Source organism: Pipra filicauda, unplaced genomic scaffold, assembly GCF_003945595.2.
Source record: "Pipra filicauda isolate LSUMZ 115617 unplaced genomic scaffold, ASM394559v2 scaffold338_size783178_pilon, whole genome shotgun sequence".
In the NCBI taxonomy this organism is placed as follows: domain Eukaryota; kingdom Metazoa; phylum Chordata; class Aves; order Passeriformes; family Pipridae; genus Pipra; species Pipra filicauda.
This window is the reverse complement of record NW_024104463.1, coordinates 560,962-582,729: the sequence shown is the minus strand read 5'-3', so window position 1 is coordinate 582,729 and position 21,768 is coordinate 560,962. Positions and strand designations below refer to the sequence as shown.

General features: G+C 44.7%; 1 protein-coding gene and 1 long non-coding RNA gene across 3 annotated transcripts in view; one reads left to right on the top strand and one right to left on the bottom strand.

The window, feature by feature from the left end:
* Window positions 1-192: 192 nt before the first annotated feature.
* Window positions 193-10,904, bottom strand: LOC120323760. Its single transcript, XR_005564577.1, has 3 exons — window positions 10,741-10,904; window positions 9,156-9,250; window positions 193-1,283 (listed from the first exon to the last, which is right to left on the bottom strand). It is a non-coding gene; the product is annotated as an uncharacterized LOC120323760 (long non-coding RNA).
* Window positions 10,473-21,768, top strand: part of TBC1D2B (TBC1 domain family member 2B) — a 32,889-nt gene continuing 21,593 nt past the window's right edge. For both annotated transcript variants that reach the window (XM_039384078.1, XM_027712123.2), the window contains exons 1-2: window positions 10,473-10,905; window positions 18,004-18,157. In XM_039384078.1, the coding sequence (XP_039240012.1) occupies window positions 10,585-10,905; window positions 18,004-18,157 (475 nt within the window). In that variant the 5' untranslated portion in view covers window positions 10,473-10,584. The remainder of the gene's footprint in view (window positions 10,906-18,003; window positions 18,158-21,768) is intronic.

The window sequence follows — 21,768 nt, the reverse complement described above, 5'->3', positions numbered from 1 at the left end:
GGCAGAATTAAAAGAGCCTCAGCATTGCAGATGAAAGTGCCTTTATTTCCCTGGAGGTTCTGCCATTCCTGTCTGTAAAAGGCATTTCCCAATCTGAACTCCCAATGATGCTCCTTTTGCTTCCACTGTCCCTCCTTTGCAGGAGCAGTGACCAGCCAGGTGTGGCAGCCCCGGGAGCTTTGCTCTTGAGTGGAGGCTCCTCCTTCCCTGCTCAGATCCAAGTGTTTTTACAGGTAAATCCTTGACTCCTGTGTACCCATTTTGCACACACAGGCCTCCTGTGCTGTTGGGGGTGTGCTCTCCAGCCCTGCAGTAACACACCATCCTCTGTCCCCTCCTCTCCACATGCAGATTGAGGCCATATGTGCCTGCAAATGTAGGACAGAGTGTTTTAACCCTGCTAAAGAGGCTTGTGGGCACCGGTCCAGCCTCCCCCCTTTTTTACTGTAACTTTTCTCCAGTGAAATCAGTGGCTGTGGCAGCCTGCCAGGAGCAAGGCAGCTCATTGCTGAGGGCTTAGTCACAGCCTGGGCAATTCAGCACAGACCAAGCTTCCTCTGTGCTCTGCACCCTGGCAGGCTCTGGGAATCGGTGGCTGATGGCTCAGGGGGTGAGAACTGAAGACTGTTCAGGCTCTGTGAGAGATGGAAAACAGATTTACACCAACCAGTATTTTTACTGTCTCGTTCTTCACGAGACTCTGTGTGAAACGGAAGAAAATATCCAAACTTCATATGACAGATAAGTGGAGGGGAATTACAAACTGGTAATTAACCTCTGGTACATCCCTGAAGCCTGTTCTGGTCCCTCATGTACAGCTCTGAGCCAGCAGGTACAAGGTGCCTCTGTTTACTTGATGGTTTTCAGCTCAGTCTGAGAAAGTGTTTCTCTGTCCAGAAGTGAGATCCAGCTTTTTCCCAGGCCTTCCATCCCCAGTGGGTCTGAGCTGCTCCTCACACCACCAGCACTGAGAGTGAACCCATGCTGATCACTGGGAATCTTTTTTAGCAATCTGTACTCAGGGTTACTTCAGTGGCACTCAGAAATAAATGGCTATCCACCAGATTTTTGCCCCCTGTTAAAAGGAAATGATCTCCTACTTAGACATCTGCTCATGGACTCACAGCATATGCTGAGTTGGAAGGGACCACAAGGATCAGCGAGTCCAACTCCTGGCCCTGCACAGGACACTCCAAGAATCCCACCCTGTGCCTGAGAGCCTTGTCTGAAAGCTTCTTGAACTCTACCAGGCTTGGTCCTGTGGCCACTTTGTCCATAATGACCTGGAGAGGAAAAAGAATAGTGATATTTTAACCAAAATGGTATTTCGGGTTTTCAGAAAATGATCATGCTGCCTTTTTTTTTTTTTAACTTCTTTTTTTAAGTTTTTTTCTTTGTGCATTTATAAGATATAAATTTCTGTGTAAGAAACCCTGTAGATTCAGAGAGAATTCCCTCTAGGAGGAGTTTGACATTGAAAGACTGTTATTTCTCTGCCTAAACAAAGGAGTTAATTGGTGTGCATATTCACAGAAATAAATTAAAGCCCAGGAAATTCAGGCAGGCTTTTCATGTGCTTAAAATTTTTCATCTCTTTTATGGCGATTTTAGTGGCTACTGTTCTTCTAATGATACAACCAAATATGATAAGGAAATATAGATAAAATTCCCTACTGTAACTTCACACGTCCTCATACTCACAGTAGCATTAGAATTTACAGTTTTACAAGTTCCTCTTACTACATATCTTTAAATTTTGGCTTTCTGCAGAATTTGCTTGCAGATATTCCTGGTGGAATGACTTAATCCCATGTGACTAATTCTCAGTGTTTTTTCCATTTCCAGTTTTCTCCTCTAACTGGAAAAGCAGAGGGAATACTTGGTGTCCAGAGAAGTTTGTGTGCTTTGAGGTCTTTTCATTCCAAGAAATCCACTTTTTTAAGCAGTGGGTTATTAATGCATTAAGCTCAGCCTGATTTGCTTAGAGGAGGGTTTTTTTTTCTCACTCTGATAATTCCTTAGTACCCAGATATCCTTGGGGGCCTGATCTCCACAACAGGAATACTCCTACTCACTTCAGTAGCAGGATTCAGATCAGGTCCCTAAATAATACTTGGCTTTATTCAAACATGGAATGCATAAACAAGAAATGAAAAACCTGCACATAATAAATTAATCTATTTCTGAAGAAATGCTACTAAGCAAACAGATTGACACAAGTATTTTTACTGTCTCATTCTTCACGAGACTCCATGTAAAATGGAAGAAAATATTCAAACCTCACATGACAGATAAAAGAAGGGGGATTACAAACTGGTAATTACCTCTGGTATGTCTCTTTGATTTTGAAGAGTTTATTAAAACATGAGTAGTTAACCTGAGACTACTGAAAAATGCAAAAAAAAATCTTCCTTAGCCCTTTCAGCTGTGCCTGTTTGGAAGTTCCTGCTTTACTGGTGTAAACAAAGAACACTTGAGGTCTCATAAAGCACACAGGCATCACAGATATCACTTTATTGTTATTTCCTGTAAAGCTGTGCCTGGGCTCAGCTCTTCCCTCTCATTTGCTCGCTTGGAGTGAGGATACTGTGTGCACAGAGAGGCTTCGGGCTCACCAGCAGTGCCACTGCCCTGCCACGGTGAGTCAGCATTTGGGAAAACAAATCCTGGTAAAGCCACAAGGAAGTGTTTTAAACAGTATCTTCATATCTGGACCAAACTCCTCCTGGGAAGAAACTTGAGAGTTGTTTGAAAATATCAGTGTGTCCTTCGGAGGCTCGCTCTTATTTTCAGCAGAGAACTGGTAGAACACTCAGTGCTCCTGCAGTTCACCTTCAGAATAACAGCGCAGGGAAAGTTAAGCCCATTATCTGAGGAGAGCCTAGAAAAAAATCCTGCCTTAATAAAATGAAACTGAGAGGGTGGGGAATCCCTTGATGGAACTCAGGGAGCTTCGTTCTGAGTTTTGAAGCCTACAAAACCTCCTGGCTTTCCCTATTCTATTTACCTTAAGATATAAGCAGGTGGAATTATTTAGTTGATGGCTGATCTAATAATCTACAAATGTGATTCTATGTAGCCTTTAATCCTAAATTATCTTCTTTTTATCTTTCACAAAAAAAGGGGAAAATGGAGGGTAAACCAAAGGAAAGAGTCAAGGTCACTTCCCTGGTCATCTCCTGATTTATTCTGCCCCAAGCAGGACCTTCAGTCACCTCTGTGGCTGCTGAGGCAGCCAATTTCTAAACTCTGCTTTAGCTCAGAAATGTATTATAGGGCCAGGAGGAAAAGACAATTGTGGCAATAATTTTAAATCAAGATTCATAGGTGATTTCTTTTTTGTGAATGGGATTTGCTTTCCATCTAATATCATCCTTTTTTTAATGTTTCTACTGTAGTAGTGTTGCTGGCTGCCTGGGTTTTCTTTTCTTTTTTTCTTTTTTCTTTTTTTTTTAAATTCATTAAATAATTTACATCCCTTTTTAAAATTATTTTGGTTAGCTCACAATAGAAGTTTTGGGGTTTGTGGGTGGCAGCTTTGATTTATGATTGTGATGCATGGCAGGGATTTATGATTTGACTGGTTTGCATCTTTAATCCATGAGCATAATGAGCTGCAAAAAAGAGTTTGTTTAAACCAGAAAAAAAAATGTATTCAAACGTTAGTACCACTGAGAATGGAATTTTGGCCTGATGCTTCTTTGAGTGCACGTGGTCAGTGAAAGCAGATGAACAGAATGGAAATAGCTGGATGAGCTTCTGGAATATTGTCCCTGCTTTGGGACTGGAGGGTGGAAACTCCCCTTCATTGTATTTCTGTCTTCAAACCAGCTGAAATCCAAAAAATGCAGAGCACTATTAGATTTTTTTTTTTTAGGAGAGCTTTTCCAAAGTTCACAAGAAGGTATGAGGTATTTTGGTCAAAATTTTGGATAGATTCTTACAGAGGATGAGCCCAAACTGCTGCGTCACCAACGGGTGAGTGCAGGGAGTTTTATTATAAAAGGCTGTATTTTGTCCATTACTGAAGAAGGAACAATGTAAAGTTTGTATCCAGAGTCTTCCAAAAAGCACAGGAGGGTCTGGACTCTGAGAAAGAGTCTTTTCTTGGTTAACGAAGTTATTCCACTATAAGTACTGGCATTTTGTCTGCTGTAAGATTAGTGTAATTAAGTGCAATTAATGTAATTAAGTTTGTCCCAAAACTGGTCTTTTGGGGGGAGTTATTTCTTCTTTTACTTAAATTTGTTTAGTCAGCTGTAACTGCAAATGTGTGACAATACCTTGAGGATGTCTGAACAGAGGAATAACAACCAGGAAATCCTACCTTGGTGTAACCACAGTTACTGCCTCATGTCCTGCCCCTTTACTCCTTCCTCCAGGAAATTTATCACTTATTTCTTTGGGAATTGTGTCTCCTTTGGGACTGAAGAGCCTGGATCAACACTTAGTGCCCTGGCAGTAATTAAGCCATCTTAGTTGTCCTCATTACTCCTTACTTATTTTCAGTTCTTTCATCAACCTTCTCCCAGGTTCTCCTTCTCTTCTCCTTCTCTTCTGTCAGCCCTCTCTCCTTTCTGCTGCCTTTCCAGAGTGCTGGGCAGGAGTTATTCCTTTTTCAAGCAGAGGAGACAGAAATTTGAAGAGACAGAGCCGAAGTTCTTTGTTTTAATAAACCTGATGTCGCCATATACTCCCCAGACCCTGTCACTTCTCGTGAGAGATGAATTCCAGATGAAAACTCCCCAGGGATCCTTTGGGAAAGCTGCTGCTGTGTGCAGATGTTGCATGCAGGAAATAACTGGGTTATGTCAGTGCACAGCAGTCCTGTGACTGGGAAGCTGTCTGGGAAACCCTCGAGATTAATTCAGTGAAGCCTTCAGAAGATTCCAAACAAAAGTGTCTTTTTCTAGGATATGGATCTCTTTTCCTAGACTTTTACAGAATTTCCATTGATACTGGTGCAACAGGGTCAGAACAAGTGTTTCTCACTGCCAGGTAAGCCAGTGGTTTGATGTAATTGCCAATTTGGCATATATGGTTCTAGCAAAATTGGATACAGGAGAGCAGTTGTCTGGATATGATGGGATAATTTTCCCCTCACATTTTCTTAGATAATACTTGATAATATTTGATATCTGCCTCAGCTGGAAAGGTCTTGGGTTTAGTTTGGCTCTAGATTTGAATGTTATGACTTACTCTTGAATCTGTATTTCCTCAGTTTTCCTTGTGCTTCCTGTCTTTATACAAAGCCAAAGCCAGAAGTTCCAAAACAGAAACCCACAGGAAAAGCAGCTCTGCTAATGTTTGTCTTGAGCAGAAACAAATAGCAAGAGAGATTTCCTGCAAAATAATTTTCTTGTGACAAATGTAGCCTGGATTCTAGACCAAATAGTCTGGTTAAATCTGCCTATTTTTAGGTCAGATTGTATCAGTTACTGATTTTTATTTAAAACAAAGGTAAGTGTTTTTCAGTTAACCATCTGTAGTTTTTTCAATCCCATTCAGCTTTGACAAATACATTTAGCCTTTACTACAATATTTGATTTATTTCTTGCAAAGGGGTGAATGGACCTGTGATAAAGATAAAAATTCAAGAAGTAAAATTATTTGGAGAAAGCTTATTTGCAAAGAGCTGGTGTGAATGATGTAACTTTTAATTAGTATGTTAAGCACTTCACAAAAGTTTTGGGTTTTCACAGCAAAAGGAAACTCCCTGTCCAAAGCATTTAGACTGGAATTCATCCCACTGAAGTTCAAACCCTGAAATTGTTTGCTCTCCCTCAATATCTGCTGCTTCCCCATTGATAACAGATGGAAGCTGGAGCAAATACATTTATCACTTGCAACATGCCTTCCATGTGTGGATCACACTGAACTTGCCACTGCAGATTTAAGCCTCAGTTAAATATCTAAAGATTAGGGAGATAAATGTGAGCTTTCTGGACATTCCAAGTGAAGATAAAAGGGTAAGAAATGAGAAAAGCACATCTGGACCAGGATTCCAGCAGTGGGCACTGGTGGCACTGGGGCTGTGTGTAAACTGGAGCTGTGAGCTAATACAGACTCATCCACTGAGCTCTGGGCTTGGAACTGCTGCAATTCCTGGGAAAGACAACTGGAATGAGGCAGTGAAGGTTTCCCAGTACACCCATGACTGCAGTTATCCCACAGCAGCACTGAACCTTGGCCATGGGCTGTTCTGTCTTTGGAGAGGTTTCTGCTGGGATTTCAGTGGAGGGAGGGAAGTGACCCACACCTGCTGAACACGGAAAGGAGGAAGTTCAGGAGCTACTGTGGAAATGTAGTTTTGTGGTTGCAGGTGAAAAGGTGTCAGCCAGGACACAGTGGAGTCAGAGATGAGTAAGAAAGTCAGGAAAGGGGCCACAGTGTGACTGACAGGTGAGAAAACTGGCTGGGCCTCTGAAATGTGCTGAAAGGAAGAACAACTTAAACACTAATGGACTGTGTAACTGCTGTTTAGCAGTTGTAATCTGGTGTAAATCTGGGTTATCATAGAACCCTTACTGGGTACTTCTGTAAGTCCCCATTATATTCAAATATTCACATATTATTCGATTCTCCACTGGAAATCAAGTATTACATGGAAGTATATCCATATATATAATAATATAAATAAAGAAGTCCATATCCATGGGAGTAAGTTCCACTGTAAGCAGCTGAAACAATTATGTTTTATTAACTGTGTCATTATATGTGTTTATATCTGTTACCCATTAATCTTTGAATCTCCACAACAGTACTGTAAATTCTTCTGTTTTCCCTCTTCAGCATTCCTGTCAGGCACTGTAGCAGTTCCCCAGCCAGCCTGGATCCACAGGAATGCTGACAGGCCAACGATTATGTGCATATGGATTGCTCAGCTCCTTGCCACAGTTAAGTAGTTCCTGCTTTTCTATTCATAAGGGGTCCAGTTGGACTCCCTCTCCTCTACAAGGCTCCCAACTTGCCTGGATATCTTCACAAGTCAGATCACAGATGTCCAAGTAGAAATCAATGCTGCCATTCACTGAATTGTATAATTGTTGCCTTTTCACAGTGAAGAGTTCTTGATAAGATGCAGTGCAACAACAACAAAAAGTAAAATCAGTGCATTTAATGTTGTCATATTCTGAACTGGGCTTAGATGAGACAGTTAAATGAAGTTAAATAAGATCTTTCCTACTGAATCAGAAACTGCAACTAAGCTTCCCTGCTTATTCACTGCATCTTTTTTTCATTTTGAGAGGGGAACAAAAATGGGGAATGTGCTGGAGGAAAGGAGCACCATCTAGTGTTTAAAGAATAATGCTGGAGAAGGAAACATTGCCATCAGTTAAAGCACAGACCGTGGAATTCTCTGGCTGACTTGTTTGCATATAGGAAAACAAAATATTCTGGAAATGTAACAATATGCTGTTCTTCCTGGGCATTGTGGTGCCTGCAGGATGACGTGTCAGACTGCATCAGGAACAGCAATTTGGAAAAATATTCTGCCTGTTTGTCTGTATTGGTGAAAGGAGAAGCTGAGGAAAGTTTTTTGTTCCCCACCTCCAAATAATTTAAATACTAGCAGGCCAAACCCACTCAGCCTTTGCAATAATGTGCAATACAGGAGGTGAGTGCTGTACACAACCCTTGCCAGTGACAGTCAGGGGTAACACACTGCAGGAACCTGCAAAATGTTTATCAAAATGCAGCAAAAGCAGCAGTTAAACCAACATCCCAGCAGGCAGGTCTGGACTGACACTGGGGGGGAGAGGATTTGGGGGGCAGTGTTGTCTGTAGTTCCTTTGTTCTGGGAGGCAAAACCCGACAGATGTTCTGTGCAAGCTCTGAACTCTGGGGTTCATCTCTAACTGAATCCCTGCTTCTGAAAAGTTATCAGACAAGAGACAAAGTCATTTTTGCTTTCTGTTTTGTGAAAGGAAGCAGTGTATGCCCTCAGCCACTCTAATTTTGGAGCGTGATCTCACTTTCCCAAAAGCGCAGTACAGATGTGCTGCTTGTAATTCATTGGTGTTTCCTGTGCTTCTGTAAACATGACAGCATGAGCCTGGCACACACACCAGCTGGGCTCTCTCTGCCTCCATAGTAATGAGAGACTCCCTTTTTTCTTGCATATTTACCTGTTTTTTCCAGAATAAAACGTGATCTTATGATCTGCTTACATTCATTATAAGATAAAGCCATTACAATTATAGAGAGTTAGACCAGTCTCTCATTTTTGAGAGTAAATATATTTCTATTTTCATGTGTAGTGGATGGCCTTGTCAGCCAAAAGTGCTACTACTAAAATATTAGTTAATTTTTGGGAGGGAAGAAGACATCAGAATAAAAGGGAATTTCAAGTATTTTCATGTCTGACAAGCTTTGTAGTCCTTTTGGGAGTATAACCACTGTTTGTGTATGTGTAACACTGACTTGCCTGTTGCACTGTGCTTAGAAGTTATGTGCACCCCAAAAGCTTCAGTGGCCCTTGCCTCTGGGCAGGGGGGAAATCCTGTCTTGTGATATTGTTATTTTTATTTGTGTTCTAGACATTTCTTAGCAACAGAATGTCATCTGTGTCACCTGTGCATCCAGGACAGGAAAACATGAAAGGAAGAAGCAGGTAAAGGAAAAAGTATTGTTTTCATTTATATTCACCACAACAACTTAGACACAAGTTGCTGTTATTTACCAGTCCACATCTGGATTTGTTTGTGAAAATAAAGGGCCTACATGAAATAAGGAACTTATTTCCCAAGAAGGGGAACTTTCTGTTTACATGAATCATTTGTGAAATTAGGGGGTTCTCCTGCTGTGTGTTGTAAGGAAGCTGAACAGAAAATTGAAAAAGAGAAGTAGTGCCCCCAAAGTTTTGAGGATTTTGGATCCTCTGGTTCTGGGATTTTCTGCAGGACGTAATCATTGACAGCCAGCAGGAGTCAGGGGTGCTCTCCAGGCCAGGCTTCACCCAAATGATGAGATCAGGGGTGAGTGCTGGGGCACTTCAACTTGTCTAAATGACTGAGATAAGGAACCAGCTGCTTCTAAAGAGAATCAGTGTTTTCTCTGTACCTTGCCAAGAAAGATGCCACCAGAAGAGCAAGAATACTCTGTATTTGGGGAACAAGATGCTGAGAAGTATATATGGAAAAACCATTACTGACCTGTTATTAAAGCAGGATCAGCCCTTCTTACTGTCTGCATTTACTAAGAAGTCCTCACCTTTTGACAGCAGAATCACAGAATCTGATATTCTAGCCTGAAAAAAGAGGGAAAAAAATTAGTCTTAGTTTGCAATGTTTAATCTTTTAGTGGATCCAACTTCATGTCATGTGAGCTGACTGGGGAGATAACCTCCACACCTCAGTTGCTGTAAGGAATCACTCCTGTTTCTCTGCCAACACTGGTTATCTCCTCCCTCGGCACTTCCCTTACCAGTAGGTGATACCTGGAGGGGAGGACTCCAGGAATTCTGCAGTCCCTTATGGCAACCTCCAGGTAGAACCCATGGACAATCACACTGAATATTCAGGTGTTTTATATCCTTTACATCCTTTAGCAAGGAATGAAAATGTTGTCTGGCTGATGAGATGGTTACTGAGAAATGAATCAAGGCATTTAGAAATGAGGACAGAGTAAGAAGCTCTGGGGAATTTAGGATTTCTGGGTCACTTGAACTTCCAAACTGTCAGAATTCAGTCAGATGAACCTATTTCATAAATAGCATTAACCTAATAAAAACACCATTGCAGACATCAGCTCCAGCCATTGTAACAACTATTTTGACAGCAACCCTTTTGTGCTGTATTTAAGGGTGAGAGTGAAAAGCTGAATGTCATTAAACATGGAACAGTCTCCTCCGAGTTTTGGATGAATGTGCCACATCTGACTGTTTTCTGTATTTGTAGCCAGAGCATGTTTGAAGGAAGTAGGCACACACTGCATTCCAAACATAAGGAAAAATGATGTGAAGTTACCAGTGGCAGTTTGATGCCTTCACAGTGAAGTTTTCTATTGCAGAAGTTCTCTATCACTAACACCAGAAGTTCCCTGGAGGGAACAATTATATAAAAACACAGTCTGGTCCGTGGTCATTCACGAGTCTAAACCCCATAAGCTGCAGCTTTTCACCCACTGATGCCGCCTGCATTTTCCGTACTTTCCCCCCACTCCTTCGGCTGCTGCTGCGTTGTCAGGCAGGGATAGGGCTCGGGATGGGAGACGACACGAGACTGCAGGAGAAGGGCGTTAATCTGACCCTGGGCTAAGGGAAGCATTTGGAGAATCGTTTTTGGGCGGTCTCAGCAGTAAAACAGCGCACGGTCCGTGTGGAGCGCGGGGAGGCAGCGCCTTCCCCCGCCAGCAGAGCGGCTGCCGGGCAGGGCCGGGGCCGGGGCCGGGGCCGGGGCCGGGGCCGGGGCCGGGGCCGGGGCCGGGGCCGGGGCCGGGGCCGGGGCCGGGGCCGGGTCCCCCCGCTCGGGGCCGGGGCGGGTCCGAGCGGTGCCGGGGCGGGGCGGCCCCGGGGCGGGACCGCACTACAAGTCCCGAGAGGCCGCGGGCCGGGCCGGCCCCGCTCCCTGCGCGGCCGCGGCGATGCCGGCGGGCTCCGAGGGCGAGGACGGCCCGGCCGGGGAGCAGCCCGGCCCCGGCGGCCCCAAGCTCTGCGGGTACCTGCAGAAGCTGTCGGGGAAGGGGCCCCTGCGCGGCTTCCGCACCCGCTGGTTCGTGTTCGACCCGCGCCGCTGTTACCTCTACTACTTCAAGGGGCCGCAGGAGCCGCTGCCGCTCGGGCACATCGACATCGCCTCCGCCTCGTTCAGCTACCACCAGCCCGAGGCGGGCGCGGCCGCGCCGGGGGACGAGCCCCCCGCCTTCGAGGTGCACGGGCCCGGCGGGGCCGTCGCCGTGCTCAAGGTAGGCCCGGGACTCATCCTCGACCCGGCCCCGTGCGTCCCGGTCCCCGGTCCTGCCCCATCCCAGTCCCCATCCCCGCCCGGTCCCCCTCCCGGCCCAGCCCGTGCCCTGCCCGCGGGTTTTGCCCGCAGCCGCCCCGCGCTCTGCCCCTCCGTGCCCCGGCGCGTTGGCACAGGCAGGGAGGTGCCGCTTCCAAACAGGGGAGCGGCACTGCCGGGCTGTCCCCGCTGTGTGCTGCGGGTCGGAGTCCCCTCCCCGGGTCGGTGTGTGTGGGTGTCCCCTCCCCGGGTCGGTCGGTGGTGTGGGTGTCCCCTCCCCGGGTCGGTCGGTGTGTGTGGGTGTCCCCTCCCCGGGTCGGTCGGTGGGTGTGGGTGTCCCCTCCCCGGGTCGGTCGGTGGGTGTGGGTGTCCCCTCCCCGGGTCGGTCGGTGGGTGTGGGTGTCCCCTCCCCGGGTCGGTCGGTGGGTGTCCGTGTCCCCTCCCCGGGTCGGTCGGTGGGTGTCCGTGTCCCCCGGGTCCGGTCGGTCCTCCCGGGTCGGTAGGTGGGTCTGTCCCTTCCCGGTGGTAGGTGGGTGTCCCCCTCCCGGGTCGGTCGGGTTTGTCCGTGTCCTCCCCGGGTCGGTCGGTGGGTGTCCGTGTCCCCTCCCCGGGTCGGTCGGTGGGTGTCCGTGTCCCCTCCCGGGTCGGTCGGTGGGTGTCCGTGTTCCCTCCCCGGGTCGGTCGGTGGGTGTCCGTGTCCCCTCCCCGGGTCGGTCGGTGGGTGTCCGTGTCCCCTCCCCGGGTCGGTGTGTGTGTCCGTGTCCCCTCCCCGGGTCGGTCCGTGTGTCCGTGTCCCCTCCCCGGGTCGGTCGGTGGGTGTCCGTGTCCCCTCCCCGGGTCGGTGTCCCCAGCGCCCCTGTGAGGGAGGACACGCCGCTGCCGAGCGCGGTGCGGGACGGGCTGAGGGGCTTCTGGGGGGAAACGAGTGGGTGGAAGGAAAAGATTTCCGAAGAAATCTGGTGGGTTGTGGTTTTGGAGGCAGAGAGGGAGGGGCCGGGTCCCAGTGTTGGGGTGTTTATTCTGCAAAGATGATGCGTGGCACAAGTCTGTGTCTGGGTTGCATTGGGAGGAAGGAAGAGGAGGGAGAATTGTTTCCTGAGAGTAGCAGAGGCTCCTTATCTGTGCAAGGACTCGGACCTTCGCAGGGCGAGAGGCGAATGTGGGGATTGTTTTACATATCTTTCCTCTATTGTCACGCCTAGGGAAAAAAAAAACAACCGAGGAAACCATTTCCACTCAGTAAAGAAGAAATAAATCCTCCTGAGTATCCGTGATTTTTGATTGCTGTTGAGGCAGATGAGCCCCTCAAGGAACGTTCTTGTGCATTGAGTGTGACTTTTCACGTGAATTTTGTACTTTTTGAGCATAATCCATTAAATTATTAAACAGTAGCACTTGCTGTTGAATACTGGAAGATATCTCTTACACACTTCTTTAACAGTGGAGAGTTGAGCAGTGATAGCAGGTGCTGAGATTGTGGGACGTGATTGTATCAAGCTCTTCAGCATTCTGTTTTGAGAAGTAGAAACGTCAAAATACAGAATCATCAACATACTTTACTGAAGAATAAGCAGGTTATTTAACTAGAAAACTAATATGATAATAATTTTAACTTATTTGGTGAAGGAAAAGCAGTGCAATCACATGTAAAAGCTACTTTTGTATAGCCTCAACCAAAGACTTTATTGCTTTCTGTAAATCTACTTTTGTAGCCTGAGTATCTGTGTTATGCAAGTTAAAGCTGCAGACTTGGTGTGAGCTTTGCTTTTTGGTAGCTGGAGAGTGTTTTGCTCGGTTGGTTTTTTTAATTAGCATTTAGTGATTTTTTGTGTGGAAATCTTCAGAAAGATATTTAATGCGTATTTTTTGTTGTGAGGATCCTTTTTCAGTAGGAGGGCCTTTACTGAGGACCGTGGGATTTGTGATTAGGAGTGCAGTGGGATATAGTATCTGCCACCTGTGTAATAAATAACTAGTCTGTCAGGCAGACAGGAGGAGCCTTGGGTGTTTTCTGCAGTCACGAAGACACAAATCAAACCCAACACTGATGCAGAAGTGTCAGGAACAGGGGGTTTCCTTCTACGTGTTTTTCTTGGTATCTTTTGGTCTGTGATGCTACTGCTCTGCCCATGTCTTTTGTATCAGGGGTTTTTTCTGTACTCTAGGAAAGAACCTGCATAGATTGGAGCTCTCCCCGGGTTTCCCTTATGGGGATTGAGAAGAGGTGCCAGTTAAGAAAGTAAAGTTCATTTCTGTAATTAGCAGAAAAAGCTGATTTTGCTTTGTGTGCCTCTTGTGTTACGATGATTGCCCTAAAGTGGCTGAGTGATTGTCTGTAAAAATGCTCTTACAGGTGTTTGTGCACTAAGTCAGGAATTAATGAAGATCTTGAGGGATGTTGCAGGACCTACTGGCCTTCCGTGGCCATGTGATTCACCAAGGCTTTTGCAGCTGGAATTAATTTTCTTCTACCCAACATGGTAGTTCTTTAAGGCCTCTAAAAACATCCTTTGGCTAAATTAGGTAGATGTGGAATTAAGAATTCAAAACGTTAAAAAAAAAAAAATCAACCCCAAACCTCCCCCACTCTGATCCAGCCCCTGTTAAAAACAAATGTGATTTAGTCTGTCAAGAAAACATTACACACAGAGCACGAGGAATAAGGTGAAGTCAAATGGATTCTTCACCCTGTCACTCACATGCCTTGTTTTCCTCAACTTGCTGCGTGTTCAAAATTTCCACATCTTGTGATCTGGCCTTTCCCAGTCAGGATTGTGGACTCAGAAGAGCAGTAGGAAATTCCAGATTAAACTGATGGTGCTGTTGAGGAATGCATTATTTTTCATAATGCCTCAGTTTTTGGTTAATGTAATGATTTCATCATCTGGATTGCTCAGTCTTCTGTCATTTAATGGGAGCTGAGGGTTGTATGATGTACTCAGTCTTTGTTTCTCAGATAACAATTTTGGGAGAAACATATTGCTGTCTTTACAGCAAATAAAGCAAATTCTTCGTGTTTTAGGACTGTAGATAACCAACCTGCCACTTGTGTGATTGTAGCTTTTCTCTATGTTTCCAACAGTTAAAGTACAGTAGAAGAACATAAGTGTGTGTAAAAAGCTTTTCTATTTAAATATATATAACAAGTACCACTCCTTTAGGTGAAGAAGCTCAGAAAAATTGTGTACTTTATGAATTATGGATAGATGACGTTTGAGGATATTTTATGGGAGGCATGCAAATCCTGATCCTGCAGATACTTGGTGTAACAGAACGCTGGTAATACAGTCAAGTGAACATTTGGCTGTGTGCACACAGTGAGGCCTCTCATGAAGGGGGGAAAATATATATGTATATATATATATTTCTAAATATTTTTAAAGCAGTGTCTTGTAGACACACAAAGAAACACTGGCCAGTGATGCTGGACTGTGTCTGGACACTCAAGTGTGGGTGACCTCTCTGTGAACAGTGGTGAGCTGGGAGGGGAACAGAAATTTTTTTGAAAGAAAAAAATCTTTTCTGGGTTATTGGCCGAGTGTCAGCATTCCAGGCACTGCAGCTTTCAGAGCCCAGATCCTTGGAAGTATTGGACACCAGACTTGCTGAAAGGAGGATTACTTTGGAGCTTTTGCTCTAATTTGTCAGTGCTCTGGAAGGATGTGGGTAATGATGGGGGGTTGAGCTTTGCTGTGGGAACTGAGGCAGATGAGAGGGTGGCTCAGCTGTGAGGGTGATTTGTTGCCTGAGCTGATGCTTTTTCCTTCAAACTCTGCTGGTTAGTGGTTGCAATGCTTTAATTAAGAGTTGGGCTGCCCTCCAGACAAAGCCATCTGGCTCCAGGTTTGCTGTTTGAGTGTAGCAGGATTAGTAAATCTTAAGAAATGCAAACTTTCTGGTGATTAAAAAAAAGCTCAGGGGAGACTTTACCTGTGTTCAGAGGAGGACTGTGGCAAGAATTCTCGTAAGATTCCTCAAAATATCAGGTCTTGTTGCATTTCTTTGGACTCTTCAGTAAAGTGTTTAATGTTGGCATACATATTCCACTAGCGTGTCCAGGTAGAGGAAGCCAGAGGGTGGTTGTTTTTTCCAAATAATTCTTCTGCTTGTGTCGTGTGTGCATCAGAAGGTGGCAGTTCTTGCATCATTCTTAGTGGGGGGATATAGGGAGTGGTTTTAATTAATTAAATGATAATAATTTTCCATCATTGAAGTTGAAAACTGCGTAGTACTGTGTGTCTCTTCACTTAAGTGTCTCTTGCTGCTACTGTTGCCTGTAGGTTTGCAGTAGTAATTCCTTTTTTTACACCAGTTTGGGTGGCATTCATGGTGGGTTTTTTTCTCCCAGAAATGCCTCTGTTAAAATGTGGCTGGTGTGGTTCTGCAGTAAGAAAGCACCTTAGCAATAGTTTAGTCCCAATAAGGATGTTTTGGTGAGATTTGATTGATGCTGCAGCTGGTTAAATGTCCTGGCTCTCGTGGTGGGCAGTAGCCAAATACTCAGAGAAGTCATGAGAAATGGGGCAAGCATGGGACTGTTCCTTTCTTGGACAGGTAAAGTGAATTAAAAAAAAAAAGTTTGCAAATTTGTTGTGTTTAGGAGTGGGGGAAGAGGGAGACGTAACATGTTCCGTGTGTGTTGGGGTTTTTTTTAAACTGTCCATTTCAAACAACAGCTTCAAAGATTAATTTTGTTTAAACAAAACTCATTTAAACAGAGATTTTCCAGGATAGTGTTTTAACTGTAAATAACTAAGATGCTTACATAAACTCAGCAAAAACCGTTGGAAGGGAGTGGAAAACTCTGGAAGAGAAGGCAGGCTGTGCGTGGGAAGGCAGGAAGGTGAGGTAACGGCCAGGTCAGGAGCAACTGGGAATTTAAAAGCAGCCAACAAGGAGCAGCTCCATTTAAATTAATTCCCGGCTCTCCAAAGATGACTGGGGAGAGAATAACGGGGCAAGTGGTGAGAAAGGGTCATTAAGTTCAAGGAGTCGTGGGCAGAAGTTAATTGCAGGTATAACTGGATGGGCTCCTCGTTAGCTGTGTTGTGGTAGCAGAGAACTGCTGGAGAGCTACATCCCGTGCCAGTGGGAGCTCCTGGGGTTCTGCTGGTTTCTGCTGGAGCACGGTAAAACACGGCTTTAGGAGGCCTGTGTGCGAGTCCATCTGAGGGAAGTGTAAGCTCTCAGGTTGAGCAGAAGTGAAGGCTGGTTTAGCCACTGGCTAAAAGTGCAAAGGAAATCCTCGAGCACAAGGAATAGCGGGGGGGATGTTGCTCTTTGCAGGACTGCAGCCTGAGGACTGGAAAAGCTGCTGTGGTCATTGCCACGCTGCCAGAGGTGGCTGTGGGATTGATGCTTCCCTGTGTCCAGTTCTGTGACACTTAGTGAGAAACCTTACAGACAGTTCTAAGCTATTCTTTTGCCAGGTCTTTTTTTTTTTTTTTATGGGGGAAATGTTTTTCTCTGGTTTCCCATGAGCAGGCAAGCAAGAATATATGAAACTAATTTCCACTTCAGATTAGAAGTGTCTCACATATCTTTCCTGTCAACTGAGAACAGTGAACCTGCAGTGTCCTTGTGTATGACTGGTCGATTTACTAATGTTTCCACGATTTATTTATCTTATATCTTACCATGTTTATGATGTACTGAGAGGAGCTGGAGCAGCAGCTCCAGGAATAACTGTTTTCTGTTTAACGTCCTTGCACGGTGCTTTGGAGCCATTTGCTGTGGAATGTTGGGGACCTTAAAGCTCATACGGGTACAAAGAGCCAAATGGTAAAACAAAAATGTGTGTCTCTGCTGAACACTGAGATGGCAAATTGCTGAGCCAGAGAGAACCCCTGGGGAAGCAACAGTTCTTGTTTGCTGTGCTATTTGGGCTTTGTCTTGTAATTAGCTACTGCCAGGGTCAAAATATGATGGCAAATGGGTCCTCAATTTGACCAGACCAAAAGTGTTCTATCTATAATGAAGACAGTTCTGTGCCATTGCTGTGCTTCGCTGCATTTCTTTTGTAAGGAAATGTGTGTTGTCTGTGGCTTTTCATTCTTTTGCAGCTGTGCCTTGCACAGGTGCCCTCTGTGATAAATAGAACAGGAAGTTAAATTGTCTTTAAAGAGCAAACTTAGTCATTTGCCCAAGCAAGGAGGGTTTTTCACTGATAATGCCACCAAGCACTTGGGGAAAAGGTAGAAACAAGGCTGGCTAAAAGACAAGCACTATTTTTCCTTACAAACCAAGAGATTTAGAGGAGTGTCTCCTCACAAGTGTTAACCTTTTGCTCCTGAACAGACCGTGTCACTGGGTCAGGTGCTTGTCCCAGACTGGCAGCTGAGGATGTATGTTGGGATAACAATAACCTTTCCATGGGAGCACCTGCAGTGTCAGCTGCCATCACTTGTCTCATGGTGTTGTGTATTTTCATTTGACGTGTTTTGAAAAGACTTAGAGCTGTTATTCAAGGTGTGTTTGAATTCTTGCTCACTTATTACCTGTTCACTTTGATCACTTTGGGCTTGTAGATGAAACATTCCTGTTGGGTTTTTTATTTGAAGTATGATTTTTCTATAGGAGCTGTAGATTTAGTAATTAAAGTAGGAGGTGTTGAGATGCATGATTAGTTAGTTTGTTTCTGCTGGTGAGAAAGCAATTTAAAAGGAAATGGGAATCTTCTTGAGTGTGTATGGGATCTTTTTTCCCTGTGATATGGATTGTAGCTATGTGTTCAAACAGTGCTTTGTGTGTAACTAAAAGATGCTGCTGCGTTTCCTAATGTTTGAGTGTAGAACTGGAGAAGAAGAATGCATGTGACAGCTTCTAATAGAAAATGAATTTGGCTTAAAAATCAGGGAGGGTGTGTGTGTGTGTGTGTGTGCATGAGGTGCCTCTGGTACACCAGTGGTTATTTCTTGTAAATCCTGCTGATTCTGAGTGATGGTCCCTTGCTGCTCTGCTCATTATCCGGGTTGGTTTTCCTGCTGCTCTTGGAATTGCTGTGTTCATGCAGCAGAGAACACGCAGTGATCTCACCACTGCTCTGGCTCTGTGTGTTCAGGCTGCCACTCGTCAGGACATGACCTACTGGCTGCAGGAGCTCCAGCAGAAGAGGTGGGAATATTGCAACAACCTGGACGCAGCCAAGAGGGACAGCCGGACCTCCCCCACCCCCAGTGACTTCTCCAAAGGTCTTGTTGCCAAAGACAATCCCGGTACGTTGGAACCTGGAGTCAAACCAGAAGGATGTCTCTCTTCAGTGTCAGCTCAGCAGTACAAGGCCGTGCTGAGAACAGCCTTGGAAGGGTTTTGTTTTTTTTTTTTTTGCACCTTGTTTCTATATAAACTTTGTTTACGATGCTATAATTATTTAACATAAATGTAATTTTATATGTGATTTCGTATCTCTTAAAAAATCTGTTGATTTCTTGTAAAACATATTTTTAGAAATGAAGTAAAATGGAGTAGTGTTATGACTGGGTTTCATTAAGTACAGCTTAGATTAGGCAAGTTGTCTTTCAGTGGTTGCAATATCTTAGTGTAGTAAATATCCTGAGGTGTAAACTCCAGGTTTTAATGAGAAAAAGTATTTTTGGGTTCTGAATGACCATACTTTGTTCCCTAAAAAGTACGGTATGGTGGATCTGTCTGACTCTGATAAAAATGTCTTGCCTTTTAAAACTGGAAAACTGTTTACCCTGATACTACACAAGTGAAATTCAGTCTCTGTAATATGTTTAGGCAAGGAAAATGTAATTTCAGTGTCAGTTATAAAAATGTATTGGTGTATTATACAAAGCTATTCTGTATTTTTTACTGCATTGCTCAGGCACTTGTGAATTGTTTTATTTCTGAGCCCCTACAGAAATGGATTGCTTGCTGGTTTCTGTTCTCCATAAATAAGCCTGAGTAAAATCCTGTTCTGTGCCAAGTTAGGCATTAGTAAAGCTCTCTTGGGTCAGACATATTTCATCACCAGATTACATATTTGGTTCATCTCAATTTGCTCATGTTAAGTGTTGTTTTCCCCAGCCTTCTGCCCTCCCCCAGGTCAGATCCAGGCTGCAGGATTGTCCTCTAACCCGGTTTGCTGCTTTCCCTGTGCCCGTGGCTGTGTGCTCAGCTCGGCTGTGCTGAGCTGTGTGTCCCTGGGGGCTCAGCCTGGCTTGGAGCCCCTGCAGTGAGTCCCTGCTGGGAGCAGGGCCCAGCTCCTCCCTGGGCAGTGCCCGTGAGCTGGCAGGGAACAGCTGCTTCTCCACGGTGGTTTTTGGCCTGGGTAGTTTCCAGGAGCGGTTTACTGTAGGGACAGGTGAGTGCCAGGATTATCCTGGGAAAATTGTTGGGAATGCCAGGTGGGATGGCTTGAGAGCGCCTTTGTGGCCACACACAGCCTGGTTGGCAGCTTGTCCCGCTGGTTGGTGCTGGTGGTGGGAAGGGGAGCAGCCTTTTGCTCTCCCAGCCCTTTGCCTTTCTGCCTTCAGCCTCTCGCTCTCTGCTTCGCAGGCTCCCTTTTTGTGTCCCGTTGTCTGACCCTGTGCCGAGCTGGGTGAGCTCAGATGTTAGCCAGAAAGGAAGGCTTCTTTGTCATTTCTGCCAGATGAAGGAGTGGAATATGTTTACTGTGCAATCAGGTGACTGCCAGAGCTGATGGAAAGGAGGGAACAAGGCACAGTGGAAAACACAGGGAGGCAGAGCAGAGGAGTAGCAGCCCTGCCCTCTTGGCACCATGGATTGTTGGATCAGATCAACTGGAATATGTAACTTGGCCACAAATCCATTTGTTCTTGTTTGTGCTGCTTCCCTCAGAGCTTGGGTACAACGTGGAATAAACCTGCTGTCACTGCACCGTGTGGAGGTGCTGCTCCCTCACTCCAGTTTGGCAGCAGATCCAATACTTTAGTCACTGATCTGGTATTTTCCTTTCCTCTAAATTGTTGGGGAGTTTCTGGATGAGCAAGCTGAATGTCTTTGTGTGATTTTTTTATTATTATTATTATTACTGAATTTGTTTTTAATTTAAATTATTGTTTTTAAATCTAGTACGAGGAATGTCAAGGTAAGATAGAGGAGCTCAACAGGCCCATCCCTTTCAGGGACAGCCTGCAGTTAAACTGCATTATGTGTCATTTGGAACTGCATCTTGAGTATCTCATTTTTTAGGACAGATCACAGTGATGGCTTTATCGTCAGCTGAAGTGTTTAAGTAAGAATTCCTTCTGGGGGAAATGCAAATAGCCTGAGTGATTGTTTCTTCTTTTTAATCAAGTGCTCCAAAAGTTTCCTGTAGAATTAGGGGATTCTCTAAGGCTCTGGTTTGGTGTTGATGACTAGGATGTGCTTTATACTGGAGCATAGAAATTGGTTTGTTTTGCTGGTGCCTTAGTGCAGATGCTCTCCCTAATGTTTTAAAAGGGGAAGTGGTCTGTCTTCAGTCCAAAACCAGAACTGCTTACTGGAACCTTGCCTGTTTTGTCCTCTCCTTGGCCTGTCCCTTCCCAGTTTAGAAATCTGGACTAACTGGAGCATACATAAAGCCAAGGTGCTGCTTTGTGGATCAACCTTGAAAGGTTTTTAAGAACGTTCAATGTAGTGAAAATTACTTTATTTGTCAGAGTGGGATGTGGGAAAGTTCGTGTTACAGAAATTAGACTGTAGGACTTGTCATGGAACTGCCTTGCTACCATGGAAGTCAAATTATTTCTTCCTTATGGGAAATGGAATTATTATTTTTTCTCTTGAAATTGATTGAATGTTAATGTAGGTTTTATAATTTCAGTTCTTGGTGATGTTATTCCTCACCTCTTAATTCGCACTAATAAAAAACGCAACGTCATGCATTTATAAGACTGTTGCGTTTTGAGAGAAGTTTAAAAACAAGATTTTATTTATTTATTTATTTTTTAACGTGATGATTGCATTAACAAGCACATGAATTAGTTGTGCTCACCTGCTGTGCAGTCCCTCCCTCTGACCAAACCACTGGCAGGGGATCAAGCACAAGGAGCAGCCTCAGGCCCAGCCACACCTGGCAGGTCTGGGAGAGGAAATGCACGTGTTAGGAACTCTGCTCTTGAGCAGTTCCTTTACCTGGGCCATCCCAAAAGGGATTTGGCAGTTTTGGTGAATGGTGCAGGTAGAAGATAAAACAAGCTGTGAGTATGAAGGCAGAATGTCAGTATTCCAGCCTGGCTTTGGGTATCCATGAGTTTCTGTGCTTTGTTTGTGGTTTGAGGGCTTGTTTGTTTGTTTCCTTTTGGGATGGTGTTTGAGTTGGTTTTTTTGGTGTTTTTTGGTTTTGGTTGGTTGGTTGGTTGGTTGGTTTGGGGTTTAGGGTTTTTTTTTAGTTTTGGTTTTGTTTTGTTTTCGTTAAAACCTATCGTCTTTGCCCTTTATTAGACAGTGAATGTGACCAAAAGCTGGTTTTAGCTAACCTATCTTAGCTGAACTGTGCTCAGCTCAAACAGCCACAGTCCCAAAGAACTTGGAATTCTGCTTGGCTGATAAGGCCCTGAAGTTCTGTTCATAACAAATCAAGGCAGTGTAACTTGTACTTCTGTTTGAAACACCACATGATGCACTTCTGTGGCAGATACCACTTTTCAGGGGTTTGAGAGATTTCTGGTGTCAGTTATCTTTTATACTTTGTATTCTTTATTACAGAATGTTCTTTCTACTTCCAAACTTTGATAGGGCTAAATAAAAGTAACCCTCTGCTGAGTAACTGGAGGGGACAGTTTGCTTAAAGCTGGGCTTGCTGCTTGTGCCAAGTAATGGTGAGAGCAGTGATAAAAGAGGGCATCATGATTTCCTAGGGTTTTATTAAAAT